Here is a 22935-nt window from a genome sequence, read left to right on the forward strand (position 1 = left end):
ACATTACAGAGGAAACAAGGAAAAAACAACACCAGAGGACAATATAGCTTCTGTAAAGCAAAATAAAATAAAAAACACACACGATGTTATCACTCAATTTGAAACTTAAAGTGAAAGGTATGTTCTCTCACAGATTTTGATAATGTAGTTTTAGAAAGCCTACGATAAGGAAAAGAAAACATAGTGACAAGCGTCACACCGGAAAACAGTTATAAACGACCATCTTGCAGATCTCAATGATTCTTAACGCAAACAACTTGGCACAGTCGACACCGATCGCTGGCTGATAAGAAGTGATTAGTTCCGATCAGAGCAAACATTGAACGCTTGTCAAACGAAGAAGAAGTGACTGCAATTAATATGAGCTGATAAGCAGGAGACTTACTCGCGCTTAGCAACTTTAATACCGAGCAGCCAGATTAAGCTGGATTGCGTCCCGAGGATTACAGACTGCAGGAGAGGATTAAGCTGTTCAACCGTTGGATATTGCAGTTCAAGTACTACGTGCAACTCGCTCTACAGTTTATGAACAGGATACTGAGTGTGTGCTTACCAAAAAGTGAAGAAGATTTGAAACGAAATATAGACGAGAACAAGAACAGCAGACAAACATAGAAGGAAGAGAGAGAGAGAGAGAGAGAGAGAGAGAGAGAGAGAGAGAGAGAGAGAGAGAGAGAGAGAGAGAGAGAGAGAGAGAGAGAGAGAGAGCGAGAGCGAGCGAGAGAGAGAGAGAGAGAGAGACTGGAGAGAGAGAGAGAGCGAGAGCGAGCGAGAGAGAGAGAGAGAGAGAGATAGAGAGAGAGAGAGAGAGAGAGAGAGAGAGAGAGAGAGAGAGAGAGAGAGAGAGAGAGAGAGAGAGAGAGAGAGAGAGAGAGAGAGAGAGAGAGCGCGCGCCAGGAAATGATTCGTGCTTTTAACCTACTCAAAAGAGACATTCACGAAACAAAAGACACTCCTTATTGCTTTGATGAACATGACTTACCACAACTTAAACATAAACACACATTTATTATGCACACAAAATATGTCTATTGTTTTCTTGTGTCGAAAGGTAAATAGCATGTCAAACAAAACCGGTGTGCCACTTCTTAGACATGGACATACAGCTTTACGATTCTGGACACTATCAAAAGATCGGCTGTTCCCCTTAAGAGACATTCCCCCTTCATCGTCTCACCTATCCTCATTGAACTCAAACTGTGCATCATCCTACATTGTAGATAATGCACTTGTGTCATAGACTAATGCCGGCTCAGCTTTACTTGCACTCGACCTATATTTAATGTCCCCAGCTTTAGCTGTATATAATTTGACACAATAAGTTAGATAAACTTGGCCTTTGCTTCCTCAGATTAATACTTGGTGTAACCTGAACATTTGTTAGAAAACCTTCCTTTCATATGCAACTAACTGCAGAAGAAACCCCCTTCAATGGGACACACAAAAATAGCACTTGAAGTTTTCTTTACCTTTATACCAAGAAATTAAATGACAAAGCAACAATAAAACAATGCTTTCAGGAATATCACAGATGAGCTCGTAAAACGGATTTTGGAACGATTTATAATGGCGAATGTTTGGCGTTCTAAATGCAAAATCGAGCAGACATGAAGATAAGTTTATGTATTTCTTCACACTGATGGAGAGGAAGATTCTCTTCTTCACATGTTACCAAAGTCGGTACTGTTCTATCTTTTCTCAGTCTTTCGAAAACTACATTTATTCAGGTGCACAGCTTTAAAAATCTACACAAAACAGCTTTTCCCGCCACAATCCAAGCATCATTCAAAACAGAAGTCTTGAATACACCAACATGCTTGTACTTGATCAACAGAATCCTGGTGTTTATATTGACCTTACTCAGCGGTTTGTTTCTTATGAAGAAACGAAACCATTTGTGTTTTGTCGAAGAACCAGTCATGTGTATATATATGTTCAGCTTGCATACCACAATCAGTTAATACTATTTCATTGACCAAAGTGTACATTGGTCGACTCTGAAGTAAATGCACATCGCACTGTTAGCGTTCTTAAGTCGCCTTTTGACATTTGCAAATTAGGTACGATAGCAAAGGAAAAAATTGCAAGAGGAGTGATTCTTGATGCTCAAACACACACTATACACACACTAGCTAGATGTCATACTTTGACCATATTATTTTGCCAGTCTTCCGACTCCACGTTGGTTGTTGTTAAGAACGTTTTAGAACCGTCAAAGTTGTCTCCGGTTTGAGCCGGTTCCGTGGTAACCGTGACAATGGCTTCCACCCCAGCCTCCCCTTCAATCTCTGCTGGCACATTGGCCTTGGTAACCGTTTCTATCGCCTGCTCCGACCTAGTCGTTGGAGGATTGACTCCATCGTCTGTAGACAATGGTTTCACTGTAGTCAGGTCAATGTTATTGTCTTTGCCACTCTTATCCTTTTCAGACAATGTAGCAGGGACTGCTTCATTAGAGCCTTGATCGCCTGTAGGAATTGTTTCTTCTGAAGTCTTCTCTTCCTTTTCAACCTCATCTTGTGCTGATTGGCCTTGGTTGGCACTTTCTTCAATCCGTGGGGTAGTTTTGGAGACGTTGCGTTCGCTGTCCAGACAATCGGCCTGAAGTGTGTCTGTGTTCGATTCGCGTGCAGACAAGGGGCTCTGTTCAGGAACTTCTTTCTTGGCATCGCTCAACGGAGGATCGGACTCTTCAGATTTGCCAGTAGCTTCTCCCGCACCTGTGTCAGGCATGTGTGATTGTGATGATAATTCGTCGCTGGTTACTGCACTCTTCGCAGCATCTGATGGTAATTCGTTGTCTGCAATGTTTTGAGTAGCTGGAACCTGCTGATCTTCTTGAGGCTTATTACCTTCACTCTCCTTCGCTAAATCGGTAGGTACATCCACAGAAGGTGTACTGTGCACGCCGGAAACACTTTCATCCGGTTTGATTTCGCCATTAGGTTTAAGGGGCTCATCACTCTTTGGATTGTCTACACTCTGCTCTTTTTCGGATACTACTGCTACCTGATCGACGAAAGGATCCCGCGCACTATTAATATTTCCGTACGACGGAGCGGTGGAGTTGACAGAAACCAGTTCCATGTCTTGTGTATGAGAAGCAGGCCCATCCCCAGTGCTCTCCTGGAATATTTTCCTCAACGAGTCTTTGTTTTCCACCAGCTCGTTGGTTTTACTCTCAGATATGGACGTATCTGGAGCTATGATTGCGGGCTGTGAATCTATCTCGCTTGGGCCTGGTATTGTACTAGAGTCTACAGGGACACTTGATTCACCAGGCTCATTACTTGTACATTCTTTGCTCGTGGCCTCAGCACCAGGTTCAGAGTGTTGAGCTTCCTGCCAGCCGCTACTAGCCAGGGCAGCCGGAGCGGTGTCTGTGAGACCAAAGGCCTCCCTGCGAGGCGTGTGACCGGTGTGTTCCCTGTCCATCTCCACCACCTCTGAGAACGACCCTCCACGCGGCAGCATACGCGCCTTGTTCTCAGCAGACATGGGCGTCATCTCGTTTCTCTCGTGCACGGTCTCCGTGGCGGCGCTGTCACTGAGAGGACGGCGGTACTGGTCAGGGGACTGCATCTCCACGTCGTCCAACACAGCCACGCTGTGTGCAGGGGCCCACATGTTGAGTTCCACCGCGTTCAGCTGGCGCACGCCATCCTCGCAGTCCCCAGGATGTTCAGGGATGGGCTCCTCGCCCAGGTCGCGAGGGAAGGCTGCAGGGCCTCCAATTACATCCTCGGCGTCCACAGGCTCCCCTGGAGAACTCATGATGCCCGAGTCTCCCAGCTCCGACTTGATGGAGCGAGGGCTGTTGTCGTACACTCTGCCCAGCATGACATTGGGGTGGCTCTGGCCGAGGGCCGGGATGGAGCCGAAGGGTTTCTGCATCCCGTTCCTCCTGTACACCATTTTGCTGCCGTCACGTGACTTGTTAGCCTCGCGCGCCTTCATCAGGGTGATCTCCCCTCGCGTGGGCTGGCTGTCGTAGACCACGTAGTGAGCCGAGGAGAGGACGTTGGTGTCATTGACGGCGGCGAAGCTCCTCTCCCGTCGGCACCGGTCCAGTCGGACCTCCTGATCGAAGCAGAGGTTCTTCTCCAGCACGGTGGGCGCCCCGGCACGACTGAGCATCATGAGTGAGTCCTGTGCGGCCCCCAGCTTGGGGTTAAAGCGGTGAGCGCTCTGATGGTTCGTCCTCAGTGGCTGGAGCACCACTTTTTCTGGCGTGTGGAAGCAGCTGCCCGACAACACCAGATCACGACGGGGCGGGTGACCGTTGGCCGATGAGACATGCAGCGCGCCACTACCGCCGCGTGGAGACACCGAGAGGCTGACGGCCTGGCGAGGAGACAGCCCCATTGGCGAGTTCTCTCTGCATATCGAGCTCCACGGCTGCTTGGCGCCGTAGGCGGAGAAGGGATTTAGGTAGAGCAGTGGGCGGCGCCCCAGGTTGGCCATGGACAGCTTGCCTCCGGTCAGTACCGCATGCTGTTGCTGCAGGGGCTTGTCCCGTGTGTAGGCCGCCATCAGGTTGCTAAACTCGCGGCCCAGCGTCGCGCCGGACCTCTCCGTCAACACGCCGCCCATACTCGATATTCCGCCCCCTGCGCTAGTAGTGCCTGTCGTGGTGCCCGCTGCTGATGCTGAAGGGCCGCCCACTACCCCGTTACCCGCCTCATCGCCCAGCGTGGTCTTGGTGCGCTCCTGGCGCGTGGTGAAGCTAGGGATGAGGTCCTGCTGGTGCTCCGACACCGCCCTGCTCTCGAAGTTGAAGTCTGCCTTGGGGTGGAGCTTGGAGCGGTAGCGCTGCGTGGAGTCCGCACTCTGTCGCGTGTCCACCGTCTTGCGCTGCTCGCTCAGCTCGCGGATGTAGCGAACGATGTTGGGTTGCGGGGCGTTGCGAGCGATGCGCGCTGTCTCTACCGCCTGGTCGTCCCTTGGCAAAGGCTTTTCGTAGAAGTTGGGCAGGCTCTTTTCGCGACGCCACACCTGTAACATGGACGTGCAGATTCAGGCAAAGCGTCCGACAATTAACTCAAGCATTCAATTTTTTAATTTTAACATTAATTTGTTAAGCGCGGAGAGCATGATTCTCCGTGGCTCGTGCTAAATAAGGTCTCATTATCAATATGATATCTTTTCTATTATTGTTAAGCAACAATTACATCAATGATCGTTGGTTCTCGTCTCGATTCTCCGCCCAACCGACAACAGAAGGTTGGCGATGTTCACTTCCTATCCCTCTATTTGTTTTGAGATCTTGCGAACGACATTCTAGTTCAAATTAACATGCGACCATAATCTCGGTGAAAAACAAATAGAAAAGTATATTATAAGAACGTGTAATGTATGACAAAACAAAACGTCACATTAACTGATCTTCGACCCAGCGGTATTTTAAGCGGACAGACAGACAAACACTTCTAATGCAAAAAGTGAAGGCTGTCTCTAAAATCACGATGCCCCCAGCTGTTCTTAAATGGGACACGAACACAATCATACTGCGACACACGCCAAACATGTACTGCTTGGCTGCTCTCTGCGACACACGCCAAACATGTACTGTTTGGCTGCTCTCTGCGACACACGCCAAACATGAACTGTTTGGCTGCTCTCTACGACACACGCCAAACATGTACTGCTTGGCTGCTCTCTGTGACACACGCCAAACATGTACTGCTTGGCTGCTCTCTGCGACACACGCCAAACATGTACTGCTTGGCTGCTCTCTGCGACACACGCCAAACATGTACTGCTTGGCTGCTCTCTGCGACACACGCCAAACATGTACTGCTTGGCTGCTCTCTGCGACACACACCAAACATGTACTGCTTGGCTGCTCTCTGCGACACACGCCAAACATGTACTGCTTGGCTGCTCTCTGCGACACACGCCAAACATGTACTGCTTGGCTGCTCTCTGTGCACAGCAAGGAAGTTGTACTGAATTAATTTCGTAATTGACGCCTTTGTTAATCTTCGATTTTATACATAAAAAACATGTCCCACTTTGCACAGAAATCAGGTGGATTGTTTATCGATACAAAAAACCCCGTATTATTACATGTATTATCGACATCTGTTTTTAATTTTTTTTTTTACTCGTATTGATATTTTTTCAAGAATATATGTGCAGCCCCACATAATTTTACCAAGTGACAAATCCAATTGCATACTCAACCAGAAACTGTATATTTTGTGCCTGAGACAGACTGAAGAAAAACAGTGAAAATTCATAATTGTAACAAACTCTTTTTAAAAACTGATACAGAGAAGATCACACTATGCAACTGAGTGTCTAAGAATCGACAAGCATATTGAATGAGGTGACACAACACACATTAATTTTGTTTATCCTATCATCCAATCGCATCGAATTGATTTATGGGGGAAAATACAAAAGAAAGAATTTTTTTGTGAAATAAATGTACAAGGGGGCCCCAAATGACCAATACTCCGATAGTTTACTCGGGAAGGAAGGAATCTTTAACAGACTCTGACCCTAATGGAAGTGCAACCCACGGTGTTCTTTGTGTTCAGCGGCCTGATCCGCTTTCAGTGGAACTCGTGATCAATGCACACACACAGCATGTCTGTCGTTCCCAGCAAGTATGATCTGAATTTAATTTTGTGGACGGCTCACAAACTGAAAGTTTTCCCTCATGTTTATGTGTGCGAGTTCATCGAGGTGAACTTTCAAAAATGAACATGTTTTTAACTGCCGTGGTATGAAATGCGTGATTGTTAACTATCTAAAAGGATCCTTTTAGACTGCTGAACTCTATTAACCTGTTTGCGTCTGATAAGTTCGGCACATAGACACATATTTATAAACACACACACACACACACACACACACACGCAGGGGCACAGACAGACTGACTGACAGACAGACGCTAACACACACACACACACACACACACACACACACACACACACACACACACACACACACACACACACACACACACACACACACACACACATACGCAGACAGACAGACTGACTGACAGACAGACGCGAACACTAACACACACACACACACACACACACGCACGCACTCACGCACACACACGCGCGCGCGTGCACACACACACACACACACACACACACACACACACACATTCAGACAGACAGAGAGGCATAAACAGACAGACAGACAGACAAGAAAATAGACAGACAGGATCAGACCAACACTATAATGCACCGATAGTTGCTAATCTGAACGTATGTGGTTGTAGGCACCCTCCACTCGCGGAGTTGCATTGCGAAACAAATGGCAGAACTTAAAACAATGTTAAAAGCTGAGAGTAATGCAACGTGTAAACGGAGTTTAAAGTTATGTTGTTGGCGAAAAGTTAACATTTGTGTTTGAAGAAAATAAACTACTGTTAAAGATATCATCATTCCCGTGTAAAACATCCTATTGATCACCGTAAACGTATCGAAGCTTTTACATTAGATAACTGGTCTTTCACTTGTAGACACAACCTATATTAAATATTAAAGGCATTGAGTCCTTCTCGTGAACAAGTTTAGCTCGCCAACCATCTCAGGTCTGGCCATGTCGGCTTTTAAACGACGTAGGAACATTCCTCCTCTTGGACGCATACCCCAAATTAACACCCTGGATCCTTTCTGTGTAGAGTACTGAGTAGGAATTATTTGATGCATTCATTTCTTAAAGGACACCAATAGCAATCTGTGAAATTAGTTCATCACTAAATGATTCACTCTGCACATAAAGCACACGGGCTGTGAATCTTTGGTTCTCGTCCAATTGGAGGAATGATCCTACGTCGTTTAAAAGCCGACATGGCCAGACCTGAGATGGTTGGCGAGCTAAACTTGTTCACGAGAAGGACTCAATGCCTTTAATATTTAATATCTGTGTTGTTGCTAACTTGATTTCGTAACTGAAACTATGCCAATCTGCGAAATTATATCAACAAAATGTTTGACTCCAGACAGGAAGTAGTCATAGCGGTGCTTTTCAGCATGAACTCAGAACTCATTGGTCGTTCCCAGCAAGTATGATCTGAATTTAATTTTGTGGACGGCTCACAAATTCAGCATGTGTCCAAAGAGGAATGATGCTCTGTGGGAGGTTTACATGATGATTTACGTACAGAATGATGTTACCTTCCACTTGACTGAAAGGTACACACAAAGATTTCCGCAAGTACGGTCTCCAGTGTGTAGCTGATAAGTAGTTTTGACAAAGGTGAACTTGAACGTGTACAGTAAAAAAAAAAGTTGAGAAAGCCGAGAGTAGACAACCTGGGGTTGATCGAGCGTGACAAATCCAGGGATCAGTCAATCAATCATGGTCGCCCAGTGTTGACCTCACGCGCTTCGCAACCTGGCGGGTGCAGGGAGTGTCCGGGTCAGGGCCTACAACCGCCACAGTGAATATCTTTTCAGTTTCGAAATTGAACTATATTCATACTATACTCCAAGCAAGTCAAAGCGCTTATGACCCAGCAACTGAAAGGTTCTATGTCCAGCGGCTCGTGAAGGAACCGCTGTTTGATGTTTTAGACCCCGGAAAGATCTTTTGGAATGCACACACCTCTTAGGAAAGCCAATGCTAATTTTAATATGCATAATAACAATTAAATAGTGGTTAGATTTGTGCCAGGAAACGCATTGTTCAGCGTCTATATGATCTTGATTTAGGCCTACTAACAATGGCGTTTGTAGGCCTACGTTAAAAAAACAAACCCGGGTTCAAAACACTCGATTCTTTTAATGCTGTGTGATACTATTGTTCCAAAACGAACGCCGAATTCGTTTACATTTGAAGCCGTTTGATGGAGGAGAGAGTGCTCATCGTTTCAGCTATCAGGCCGTTACAATTCTCCCCAGACGTCATGCAAAGCTGTTTTTGAGTAGAAATGAACGAATTACTCCAAACAAAAAACCTTATAAATATCTTCAAAGAGAGTTGTACAAAATAAATTTAAAAAAAACAAAACCAACTTAGACAGAGTTAAGAGACAAAACCTCACCTTCTTGGTGAAGGGCTTGAGCTCCACGACAGGCAGGGCGTCCCCGCCATGGGCTGCCTGCTGGATGCTGGCCTTGGTGTTGTTCTGCTCGTAGTGCACGTGCTGTCGTTGCCAGGCAACGCTGCACACCTTAGCCTCGTCCATCCCACCCGAACTTTTAGCCGCATTCGCCCCTCCCCCTCCTCCGCTCCGCCCCCTCGGGGAACCGACCACCACCATCGTCACCTCCAGTTGTTGAATGGAGGTACCAATTTTGTCGTTTTGGTGAATGTTTTAATCCGGAGGTGGCGGCTTCATCTTGGTATCCATTGAAGAGTACACGTGGAACCCTGTCTATTTTCTCAAGTCACCAAGTGTCTGGTTTTCAATTTGTCCAAGGAAGACACAACAGGGATACTTAAAAACGGATCATTGTCCGGAATAAAAGAATTAAAATTTGATTTTTTTTTTTAACAAAGATTAGCTTAGATTTTTTGACTGAAATTGCTTGTGAAGGCAAGCAGTCATGGGACAAATTCTCTCGTGTCAGTATGGTTTTTGTCACTTTTACATTTCGCAAAAATGCCTACGTTTAGGTCTGCAGCTATCCATAGAAATGCAAGCACTGCTACTCCACGAAAATTACGGTCAAGTGCCTCCAGCAGCGTTTCCAATCTCCTCAGATCATCCTGAGTTGCAGAGTAATTGGGGTCAGCAGACAGGAGCAACAGATTGTGTGGGTCTCTTGTGGCAGACGACACTTGACGGTCGCCGAGCAACCAAACCGTCTTTGCCCGGATCGGCAGCACTTGAGGTGACAGATCTTCTTCACGGCTTAGCAGCCAGGGACACGTTGAGTCCGCTGCTTGTGAAACTGGTGCTCAGGTAAGAATATCCACACGCTGAAAAATGCAAAGGGATTGTTGTTTGCTTGTGGTTTTGGAGAAAAACAACTACACTGAACACAAACAAACACTAATCACAAAACACACACAAAAACACAAACCAACATACAAACAACAACAACAACAACAACAACAACAACAACAACAACAACAACAACAACAACAACAACAACAGCTCAGCAGCAAAAAAACAAAATAAACAACATCAAAAACAACAACAACAGTAGCAGCTTAGCAGCAAAAACAACAACAATTACAACAACTAGAAATGTAGCCCAAACCTAGATCAAATCAGACGCAAACAGACAGACAGACAGACAGACAGGCCGACAGACAGACAGACAGACAGACATACAAACATACATGTATACATAAAGACATACAGACAGAGACAGACAGACAGAAAACCAATACCCCAGAACGAACCACAAACCAAGTACCGTAGGTGTATAACCTGCATACCAAGCCATCACACATTTTAAATCTTTGCCCTGTGTTCCTTTTCAGTTTAACATTTATTTCTTCATAGGTCAAGGCTCCAAAATTAGACAATGTGTTATGTGAAATGCAAAAACAATGAGGTAAAATAAAACTGTTGATGTTTCTGTCATCTTGGCTTTTAATTCTGTAGAGTTAGTTTATGTCTCGCGCCGATTAGGTCTGTTGTAGTACATATTTCGCATGGACATGTAAATAGTGGATCTTACCCGTCTCGTCACTGATTCTGTTTTGTGTGAATATTAAAAAAAAAAAAAATACTTTCATGCACCTGTATATATTCTTGTGTGTGCACATAACTTGATGCTGTACATAATACTGTAAGTGTGAGGTCCATGGATACAATTCAAGGTTCTGTGGTACACGTAGTGCCTTAATCTTTATTATTATCAATTATTTCATGGACAATTTACACTGATCGCCTATGTTCGTCGGTACTAATCAAAGGGAAAAAAGGAAATAAGATGAAAGTCGCTTGTTAATTGCAATGCTTGTTATTCACTCAGGTGCCTGGACGCTGGTTCCGCTTAACTCTCATGTACTGTATTACACATGTCGTACGCATTTAGAGCGTTTACTTCCCTTTGTTGATGAGATAAGGAATAACATGCAATTTTAGTCAAAGAAATGACAAGTGTACAGCAAGATGTAAAGTGCGACTGTGTGATGACACAATTTATGTGCCATTGACACTTCCACTTCAAAGTAGTTTTCCGGAGGATTGGTTTAGAATTCAAGCTTCAGCAACGCAACACTACTTTTATAGGAACAAATGTATATTGGAATTGTTCCATGAAAGTTATTAAACAGGCACATCTCAGTGTTTGAATGTTGCAGATCTATACAAATGTCGATTATAAGTGGGTTTTTTATCAAGTTTTTCAACCAACAATAACAGACTTAATTAACAGGGCTGTACGAGTCAATGTTATGCAGCAGTGAAGGTAAATTTACTTGAACTTTCGTAAAAACCGAACTGCATATGAGATATCACAAACATATATGTCCAATATCTTACTGAAAACAAGCAAAGATGAGACCGCATTATTGCACAAAAACGAAAGAAAGAAAGGAAGAAAGAAACGAACAAAGAAAGAAACAAAGAAAAAAAACAAAGAAAAAATCAACCGACAAACGAAAACAACGAAAAAGAACCGAACGAATGAATAAAAGAACCAGTAAACTAACAAACAAAAAGCACTTTTCGTATCATAACTCATGGCCTGACAGTTACCGGTGATAAACTGATTCAACCATAGTAGTAATCAAATGGGTGCATGCTAAGATTAAAGCAGTACATGTCTACATAAATACTCGATAAATACTCGATAAAATCATTGGAATTTGTTTTCCATTGTCGATGCATGTTTATGTCTGTAATATGATCAGCTGTGCTGTATACCCATTTTACACACAACAATGCAAAACTACATTTGAGACATAGTAGTAGGCCTAAAGAAGCAATTTTGGAGAAGTTTACTGGCGAATTTATCCTTAGAGGTCCAAAGGGCATTCGTTGTGCTGTAATGTAAACACACCTGTAATGATACACTCAAAAATGCTATGTAACTATACAAATTAATTCAACGAAAGTAAAAAGGAGAATGGTTTCTGAGAAAGGGGACGTAAGCGCTCTAATTGCAGACGACACTTTGCAATGGAGTAAGTGAGAGTTATGCGGAACCAGTCTCCTGAGAGAATAACGAGCATTGAATGAAGAAGTGACTTTCACTCCCATTTTGGAAAAGGTTTTCGTTATCCAATCTCTTCTGCGTTGGAGTCCCGATCAGTGTCTTCGCTGATTGACTTAGGGCCTATGTTTTCAGTGCTGGCAAGTATCCATAAATAATTATAGCAGACGCAAACCGTGAGAACTTAGGTCCACAAAGAGGTACTCTGAAGTGGTCTCACTGATCTTATTAATGGGAAGGAACATAGCGCTAAAACGCGGGGAAAGTTTTCACAATCGATACTCTCCCGGTATCTATATATAATACGACTTGTGTCTGTGTGTGTGTGTGTGTGTGTGTGTGATTGATCGCCATGCACGGCCAAAGTTCTCGATGGATCTGCTTCAAATTTGGTGGGCTTATTGACAGAGACCCCGGACACAACCTGATCGATGAGATATTTCAACACGTGCTCTCAGCGCGCAGCGCTGAACCGATTTTAGTTTTTCACTGCACGTTACTATTTTTAGATCTCCCTTCCTTCGTGCGCCGGCGTCAATCGATATTCCCGTTTGTACGTTACTATATTTAGAAGGTCACTGCACGTTACTATTTTTAGATCTCCCTTCCTTCGTGCGCCGGCGATGCCGGCGTACACCCGGCGACGGCCGGGTATTCGGCTCTACTTCTTCCCGGCGAAGCGGGTAATCATCTAGTTTAGACCATATGCACGTGCAGTGTAAGCAGTGGTCCACAGTATTGCGTCACGAATGGTAGCCATGCGACTAACCCAGGCCGTAATGTTACACGTAAACACCAAAGGCTATCTGTTTATCTAGCCCATCGATTCTTATGATACATTGACAGAGAAACCAGCCGGACCAGACCTAATGCACCCCTCCTGTGTAGGCCTACTTTTCCTTTCTCACAGCTGACCGAAATACACAGTGTTTGAATTACGCGCACTAATTGTTCACTGAATCGCACAGACCTGCAGCGCCAACGCTCTGTCTGGTTTCTAACAACACCCCCTAGTTGTATTGTACATTGTAGGTGTATTGACGAAACAATACCTACGTGTTATGGGGCGCCGCTCGGGGGGGGGGGGGGGGGGGGGAACAAATGCTGATCCCCATACAGCCGTTAGAAACGTGAGCAGGAGCAATTTTGTGATCACTGATTTATTGGGTCGGCTTTGTTCGTGATTGAGACTGACAAAAAAGCTGCTGTGCCTTTTTGTGTCTGTCACATAAAGAGCTCTTTTTGTCTGTGATAAAAAGCTTGGCTATGTGAACCCGACTGCCATGGTACACTCGTTAAGAACACATGCAATGTTCTCTTAAAAGCAGTATTGACCGTTAGCCGCAAACAAAAACGACATGTTCGTCTTGGACAATATATCACAGATTTTTTTCTGCTTTAGTGAGCAGAAGACAATCATCAAGGCATTGATGAGGCCAAGGACAAACAGAGATGACTACCACACAATGTCCAGAGAGCAGCAAGTCAACCTCATCAGGCTGCGTACTGGCCACAACAGGCTCAATGCTCACATGAACCGAAAGTTCAAGCTGGCGCCATCACCAACCTGTGCCTGCGGTCAAGAGGACCAAACAGCGGAACACATCTTACAGCGATGTCCCTTACTAGATGAGGAACGAAAAGAAGTGTGGCCGTCACCAACTCCCTTGCAGACCAAACTATACGGCAGTCGACAGGAGTTGGAGAAAACGACAACATTTATCACCAGTGCTGGACTGATTGTGTAACCTCTGCGAACGCCAAGAAGAAGAAGAAGAAGAAGACAGATTTTTTCTCTCTCTCAAATCCAGAATTCGCCCAACATGCTTTTACGACTAGTGCGTTGAACTAAACCAGAAGTACATTATATATAAACTTGGCCAAAAAATTGTTGCAACAAATTTCAAACCCAAATTAAAGCATTAATCCCCGTGTCATTTCATTAAAACTGTATATTCCAGTTAAGACCGTTCACTTAACCTCCAGGATCACCTTTTGGATTAAATATTTCTTGTACAGGAATCACGTGACCGCCGCTCAAGTAAGGGTACCCTCAAAATCGACCAGACAAAAACAGAAGAGCCGAATGAAAAATTGACAAGAAATCACAATAGGCAAAACTTTGCAACTTTGACATACGACAGGAAAGTCAAACCAATTATCTACCCTGAATAGATTGTTTTGTTTTGCTACCTTGCGTATTTCGCGTGCTATGCTATTCCTACTGATGCAGGTGTCGATCGCAAGAGCGGTCAAAAACGGGACTTTTTGCGTCCTTTTTTAGGGGTATTATGACAAAAAGTCTGCAATGATTTGGTTTAAGCGTGTTTTTTATTAATTTCTTGTATACATCTTATATACAGTACCAACATTAAGAACGTTAACAAGCAGACTGCTTATGGACACGTTCTAAAACTAATAATCAATACACATTCTGATAACAAGACATGGCGAACAAGTGATAATTTCAACCCTTTTCTTTCAAAATATTTCATAATATGTTATACAAATAAAGAGAGAGAGAGAGAGAGAGAGAGAGAGAGAGAGAGAGAGAGAGAGAGAGAGAGAGGGAGGGAGAGAGAGAGAGAGAGAGAGAGAGAGAGAGAGAGAGAGAGAGAGAGAGAGAGAGAGAGAGAGAGAGAGAGAATGCTACATCTGTTGCTGTCACTGTTAATATAATATCAGCCGAAGCGATCAGTTGACATAACGTAATCTTGTACAGCAGAAAATATTTTCGTGTTCAAAGATATAGATAAATCAGTATTTCCAAACAAAAGTGTTTTGCAATCCAGAGCGTGCGTTGGCAGACTATTGAATAAAATGGTTCTATGTTCTTTAAATTTTGGACAGTGCAACAAAAAGTGTTCAGCGTCTTCCGGGCGTAATGATTTGGTGGATTGCTTTGAAACTTTCGGAATATTTGACCAAAATATGACATTTTACAAATTACTTGACAGTCATTGTTCACCTTGACCGCTTGTGAGATCTCAATCTGTGTACAATTTAATTTTGGTCAAAAATACAAATAACGTATATAGGCCTATATGAGACTATCCGACTAAGAACTAGATTTGCATGTAATACCTGGGGCTCATATCAGCATTTATTCCAGGGCTGAAGCTGTGACAAAGTCCAACTGTCTGACAACCATTGCCGGATCACTGCTCCAAACTGTTGTCAGTGATCCAGAACTCTTTCTTTATTTTGTCTCAAGCATTCTATAAATAACGGTAGAAACTGTTAATTGTTTTCCGAACACACGCAGTCGTGACGAATCAAACTCAGGAAGGTAATTCTCACACTCGTAAACCATTGACCCAGAAACTGTCCAGCTATTACATAAGAATTTGGAGCAAATTGAACAACTTCTCTCTCGCAGTTGACACTTACCTGACAAAAACACCCCGAATGCCTTATCGCACTCGAACGATCTTCTCAAGTGACCACTGACGATCATACGCGTTGAGAGAGGAGCTAGCGTTGTTATGGGGCGATTTGTGACGATTTAGTTTTTATCTCTACAGGTGTTTGATAACAGCCTGTCTTCGTAACCCTCAACTAAGCCTCAAATTCGACTCAGTGACGTTAAGCAAAATCTCTTCAGTCTGTTACGAATACCACAATAGGGTCTGGTTTTTACCGTGGTTTTTTTTTAAACTTAATTCTTCTTCTTCTTCTGCGTTCGATGTATTTTAACTTAATTAAGGCGATAGATATAATTTTCTGTATTTTCCACTGAATTGAAATGTGCTTTACAGCGGATCTTGAGCAGGATAAATGTCGGCATACTTTCAGTTTCTTTGAAAACTACATTCTCACAAACGAAGTTAATTAATGATATGTAAAGGAATCTGCATCTGGGGTGCGTTTGAAAAAATAAACACTAAAAAAACAAAAATCCAGTACGGAGCAAAATCCAGTCGTACCAAATAAATAAGATCATTTATTTTTCATTCTATTTAAAAAAAAAATTGTAAGAGAGGGAGGCAGACGAGAGTCACAATGGAAGAGAAAAAAAGACACTTAACAGTCATCTTTCCCCACGCTAATAGGTCTCTGGATATAGAATACATTCTTTTTTTTCAAATACCTCAATTACAACGAACCAGAAGTAATGAAATATTTCTACTTACGCCATGTTCTCTTCCTTTTGTTTCAGCGAAGAAAAGAAACTGTGTTCCAACTTCCAGGCGTAAGCCGCCTACGACGCACTTAACAACGAACACAGAACTGTATAAGCCTTCAACCCGGTTATTCCACACTCGGTCAGATCATCGTGCACTTATTTCTTCGCATTTCTTGCACTTGTTGGTGCCAAGGATTCCCTGGAGTCCTTTTGTCGTCTGCTTGACCTTACGAGCAGCAGACGACAATTTGTTGAGGACAGGGACTGCCGTAGGGAGGCAGTTCGGTACGGGGAATGGCCGAGACTTGTGAGCCGAGACCAATGCCGAGGCGAGACGCGACGCGACACACGACGGAGTGGGTAAATCACAGGCGCATGAACAGTTTGATTGACATTATTATTCAATGAAACTTTCTACCTTTCTTTGGTCAAAGTAAAATGATAAACGTGTTACGGTACATTGTATGATTTAGGAGCTGTACTTGTCATGGTAATTCACACTTCGTCTTTTTTAGGAACCGTCAATTTCCTTTAGGTGAATAGCTAACACGAGTACTTTTCAATAAGCCAGGTCACTGATATATAGGTTCTATGATCAATGCCAAATACAGTATGTGGACTAGAAGTCGATTGAACCATACTTCCTACAAACCCAGCTAAGATAGAATATAAATGATGACAAGCACGCTTGCACGCACAAAAGTAAATAAACATACACAAACTCCTCCCTCCCCAACACACACCACACACACACACACACCACACACACACACACGCACGCACACACACACACACACACACACACACACACACACACACACACACACACACACACACCTTGACATATTACACCGTAGTCACACAACACACAAACCAATCTTGAAACATCGAACACCAACGGTAAGAACAAGAAGCACGAACATACGACAGTCGAACCTGTCCATAACAACCGTGGTCGTTATAGACAGGTGATCAATACAGACAGGTGAATTATAAGGAAAAAACCCTTGTGTGGGATCTTTTGGAGTGGTCGTTGAGGGCAGGTGGTCGCTTTTGATAGGTGGTCGCAAGGGCAGGTTCCACTGTAGTTCAGTCTTTCAACTGCACACTTTTTGCTTTAAAAACTTTAATGTTGTCGTCAACCGTGTTGTGCATTTGTGTAATTTTGTATTCATTTTGTATGGGTCACGTAGGATAAGCTTATGCTTGAGTTCGTGCCCCAGTTGTCTCCATCCGTCGCTACCTCACCCACGACACCTGTGTCAAGCTGGTTGTCTCCCTCATCTTCAGTCGTCTGGACTACTGCAACTCCCTTCTGGCTGGCCTCCCCGCCTCATCCATTCATGGCCTACAACGAGTCCAGAACGCTGCTGCCCGGCTGACGTTGAGGAAGACGAAGCGAGACCACATCACCCCCCTACTTCGCTCCTTGCACTGGCTCCCTGTCAACACCCGAATCTCATACAAACTGTCCACTCTGGTCTACAAGTGTCTCAACGACTCTGCTCCCGAGTACCTTCAATCCTCCCTGGACCTGTACACCCAGCCCTCCGACCGTCCCCTTCGTTCTGCTGCTGTCCCTCTCCGCCTCCACATCCCTCGCTCGAAACTCGCATCTGCTGGTCAGCGTGCATTTCCCTCCGCGGGCCCCTCCGTCTGGAACTCCCTGCCGCTTGAGCTTCGCCAGAGCCCCTCTCTTGACGCGTTCAAGAGTAGGTTGAAGACTCAGTTCTTCCCGTAGCTGGCTGCGACTTTCATGTTCGACGTGATGTGTTGTGCCCCAAAAGACATTCTTATGCTGTGCTCTGTGAGAGGTGTTTTCTTTGTGTTTAATATTATTTTGTTTGGACCTAGCTATTGATGTGTACATTGTTGTTAAACAGTTGTTTGTTGTATGTTTATCAGGGTTTGCTAGTGTGTGATAGGGTTCGTGTCCGTCTGTAGATGTTAGTTTCTTTGTTAGTCCTGTGTTGACAACTCTTCGACAAGCGCTTAGAACTGTACCCACGGAATACGCGCTATATAAGCTTCATATTGATTGATGGAATAATTGTTTGATTTTAAATACACTTTTGTTTAGACCAACTTTTGGCGCCAGTGGTTACACCTTGTCCGTAGAGACCAGAGTCGGTTCTGGTTTAATCCCCTCTCTCCTCACTCTCCTGCCTCGCTTACCTGCATACGTAATACGACTGGAGTTTACAGTCATGTCGGCACCCCGGATACATTGTTCTAAACAGTGAATCGAAACAATGAATCTGGACACTGTGGTAGAATAGAGAATGAACAAGTCGCGTAAGGCAAAATTACTACATTTAGTCAAGCTGTGCAACTCACAGAATGAAACTCAACGCACTGCATTTTTTCACAATGACCGTAGTCCGCCGCTTGTGCATAACGGAGTGAAACTGACGAGCCTGTTCAGCGCGGTAGTGGTTTCGCTGTGCTGCATAGCACGCTTTTCTGTACCTCTCTTCGTTTTAACTTTCTGAGCGTGTTTTTAATCCAAACATATCATATCTATATGTTTTTGGAATCAGGAACCGACAAGGCATCACAACTCTGGAATTTTTTTACCAGACTATATAAAACTGACTTAGTGATTCCCTAAGTGAATTTAAGCACTTTTTGTCAAAAAACGATTTAAGTCCGCCGTGTTATTTTTATTCTGGAGATCGCATGTCACAAATAATTCACTGTAAGCTCAGGTTATATATAAGTGATCTTAATAACGATCTAGTGAGACGTCACGTTGCTACAGATGCATCTTGTGACTGCGGATTCCCGTCCGAATCCGTACAACACTTCATATTCGATTGTCCAAATTATCGCGAAGCACGTCAAGAAACTATACATACCCTCCCCAATCACATAATTCACCTCCCCCACCTTTTAAACGGAGACAGACAGTATTCCTTAGATTTGAACAGGAATTTTTTTTCCACCGTACACTCGTTCATTAAACGTTCAGGCCGCTTTGGGTAAATCAGAATAAATGCTCTACAAGCCGGACAACAACTTTAACTTCTGCACATCTCCTACCCATCCCTCTTCTTTTATTCATCTTCTTTCCCTCCTTCCTTCCTTTACTGTCTTTCTTTATAATCATCATGCAACGTTCATTACGTTATTAATAGATTTGGTTTATTGAGACAAATTTTTCAGCCGTTACTGCCTTATGTTGTACTGTCATGCAGGAACACCACTATAAGCTTCTAGCTTGTTGCTGTTTCTGTGAACTTTGTATACATGTCATGATTGTAACCTTTGTTAAAATAAACTTATGTTTAAACCAATTGTTTTTAAATCGATTTCGGAAATTTAATTTTGATCATAATTTTTATATTTTTAATTTTCAGAGCTTGTTTTTAATCCAAATATAACATATTTTATATGTTTTTGGAATCAGGAAATGATGTAGAATAAGATGAACGTAAATTGGGATCGTTTTATATAAAAAAAATTTATTACCATTTTCAGATTTTTAATGACCAAAGTCATTAATTAATTTTTAAGCCACCAAGCTGAAATGCAATACCGAAGTCCGGCCTTCGTCGATGATTGCTTTACAAAAATTTCAATCAATTTGATTGAAAAATGAGGATGTGACAGTGCCGCCTCAACTTTTACAAAAAGCCGGATATGACGTCATCAAAAGTATTTATCAAAAAAAAGAAAACAAACATCCAGGGATATCATTCCCAGGAACTCTCATGTCAAATTTCATAAAGATTGGTCCAGTAGTTTGGTCTGAATCGCTCTACACACACACACGCACAGACAGACATACAGACACAGACACAGACACACACACACACACACACACACACACACACACACACACACACACACACACACACACACACACACACACACACACACACACAAACACAAACATACACCACGACCCTCGTCTCGATTCCCCCTCTATGTTAAAACATTTAGTCAAAACTTGACTAAATGTAAAAATGAAAAATATAACGCACGCACGCACGCACACGTAGGTCCGAAGTGCAGTTACGGAGTTGGTTCAAAGAGGCTTCGGGTGTTTTTCTTTTAACTTTTATTGCATTTTAGTGCAACATAATTCAAAACTACTTAGCCTGTTAGTATTTGAGTGGAAATCTGGAGAGGTTAAGAAAAATGTACAGGCAGAAGGAACAAAATGGCTTCAGTGGCATTTTCAAACGTATAGAGTTTTCAAATCAAATTCGCTCTGTTGAATCAGTCCTAGAAAACCCTTTGTCGTTTGTGCTTTTAATTTATCGGTTGTACGCAATAGGAGTGACGGAAGCCAAACAAAACACCAAATAAAGGTGATCGAGGAAATGTAAAGCCTCGCATTAATTGGGCAAAGCCGACTTCGCGAAGTCTTCTTCAAAAAGCTGGCTGCACGAAGCTTTGGTACTACACTTCTGTAACAAGACTTCGAGAAGTCTTTGCAAAGTCAACTTCGGGCTCAAATAAGGTAAGGTAAGGTAAGGTAAGGTAAGGTAAGGTAAGGTAAGGTATGGTAAGGTATGGTAAGGCAAGGTATGGTAAGGTAAGGTAAGGTAAGGTATGGTATGGTAAGGTAAGGCAAGGTATGGTAAGGTAAGGTAAGGTAAGGTATGGTAAGGTAAGGTATGGTATGGTAAGGTAAGGTAAGGTAAGGTAAGGTAAGGTAAGGTAAGGTAAGGTATGGTAAGGTATGGTAAGGTCAGGTAAGTCAAGGTATGGTAAGGTAAGGTAAGTCAAGGTATGGTAAGGTAAGGTAAGGTAAGGCAAAGTATGGTAAGGTAAGGTAAGGTAAGGTAAGGCAAGGCAAGGTACGGTATGGTAAGGTAAGGGAAAGTAGGGTAAGGTAAGGTAAGGTAAGGCAAGGTATGGTAAGGTAAGGTAAGGCAAGGTATGGTAAGGTAAGGTAAGGTAAGGTAAGGTAAGGCAAAGTAAGGTAAGGTAAGGTAAGGTAAGGCAAGGCAAGGCAAGGTACGGTAAGGTAAGGTAAGATAAGGTAAGGGAAAGTAGGGTAAGGCAAGGCAAGGCAAGGCAAGGCAAGGTAAGGTAAGGTAAGGTAAGGTAAGGTAAGGTAAGGCAAGGCAAGGTAAGGTAAGGTAAGGTAAGGTATGGTAACCTCGACACATGCATGTGTTTAAATATACGAGAAAGCATGAAAACCCAATTTGCATGTATAAGACTAGAGGGGCGTAACACTTCACAGAAAAACCAACGCTTAGACCGTTAATTGAATAGTATATTCATAGGCCGGTAAGAGGGGTGGTTTTAGGCCATAGCAGACAGCAACACAGGCAGCAGGAAGGCTATAACACCAGAACACACTCGTTAGCCCTGACTATGGCTCACCTCTTGTACTGAACCACTCAAGCGTCACTCCTTCGTGTGCAAACAGTGGAACTCGCTTCTTAAGACCTTCACAGATCTGAAAAACACGTCTTTAATAGTAGAAGGGAGTCTTAAAATGGAGTTCAGTTTACAGACACAATTTGCAGAGAATTTAAAAAAAATCAAGGTCTCAACAGAGGGGAAATTATTAATCGGGTCTGTGGGGGAAGGGGGGTATTTTAAGAGGGGGGGGGGGGGGGGTTCAGTGTATTACTGTTCCTGCAATGGCAGGCACCTGAGCCCTTCACACGCAGAACCACTTTGGGCTGGCACTTTCAAAGCACATTCAAACATATTGCCAACACCGTTTTACATTGACGCTGAGGCAATATTGACTACGGCGGGTCAGTTAGTTAGGCCGAGAAACAGCGTTTTTCGTCTTGAAATGACTACAGCATGGCCTTGGTTTTTGCTTATGTGCTTGGATCTTGAGTGGTGTAACACATTAAGTTTAACAAATAATCTTTCACTATTTTTTTTTTCATTACTTTATTGTCCCATCGCTGGGAAATTCGGGTCGCTTCCTCCCAGTGGAAAGCTAGCAGCAACGGAGTCGCGCTACCCAAGTGTCTGCGTGTTTAGGTGTATTCAGCCACCTGCACTTATGGCAGAATGACCAAGGTCTTTTACGTGCCATTGTGATGACACGGGGGTGGGACATGGCTTCCGTCTCTGGGTCTGCACATAAAGTTGACCCGTGTCCGTCCCGGCCCGAATTCGAACCTGCGACCTTTCGATCACAAGTCCAGTGCTCTACCAACTGAGCTACCGGGCCCCGGTATGCCAATTTATATATTAAAAAAATCCAACATCCCGACTGCTAGCCGTGGTGAGTTGGATTTGTTGATGAATTTATTTCTTAAAAAAATTAAAAAAATTAAAAAATAAACAAGAGACTTTTACGTAATTAATTCATTAAAAAAAAACTCCAGCTGAGCAGAGAAAGCACCTGGGCTGTTACTCTTTGGTACGTAACAAAGTGAATGGTCTGATTCCATGTAAATGACTAACCAGATCTGATATGTGACCCTCCACCACGAAATGAGTCGCATGTCACCTTTGCATGATTTTCATATTTTTACATTTTCCTAAAGAGTTTTTTTATGCTCTATCCAGTGGTGAAACCCGTTTTAGAAAAGAGCGAAAACTGTTTGAGTTATAAGCCTGTGACTAAGGTGACCCTCACACTGTTACAAGACACTGCCCGGACTTATATTGAGCCTAGCGCAGAACCGCGCGAGGTGACATGCGACTCATTTCGTGGTGGAGGGTCACAATTATGGTGAGCCGAACTGTTCACACGGGAAGGAGCGTGTCTTTTAAGAATCCATCATATTT

At 43.5% G+C, this 22935-nt stretch overlaps 2 protein-coding genes across 2 annotated transcripts in view; one reads left to right on the plus strand and one right to left on the minus strand.

Moving 5' to 3' along the window:
* The window catches only part of LOC138962701 (uncharacterized), a 223453-nt gene that overhangs the window by 94617 nt on the left and 105901 nt on the right, over positions 1 to 22935 (plus strand). The window lies entirely within an intron of this gene.
* On the minus strand, positions 1454 to 16486 carry LOC138962698 (uncharacterized). Its single transcript, XM_070334622.1, has 3 exons — positions 16223 to 16486; positions 9017 to 9897; positions 1454 to 4995 (listed from the first exon to the last, which is right to left on the minus strand). Exons 2-3 carry the CDS (start codon positions 9233 to 9235, stop codon positions 2140 to 2142), a joined length of 3075 nt encoding a protein of 1024 aa, XP_070190723.1. The 5' UTR covers positions 9236 to 9897; positions 16223 to 16486; the 3' UTR covers positions 1454 to 2139.

Source organism: Littorina saxatilis, linkage group LG3, assembly GCF_037325665.1.
Source record: "Littorina saxatilis isolate snail1 linkage group LG3, US_GU_Lsax_2.0, whole genome shotgun sequence".
Lineage (NCBI taxonomy): Eukaryota > Metazoa > Mollusca > Gastropoda > Littorinimorpha > Littorinidae > Littorina > Littorina saxatilis.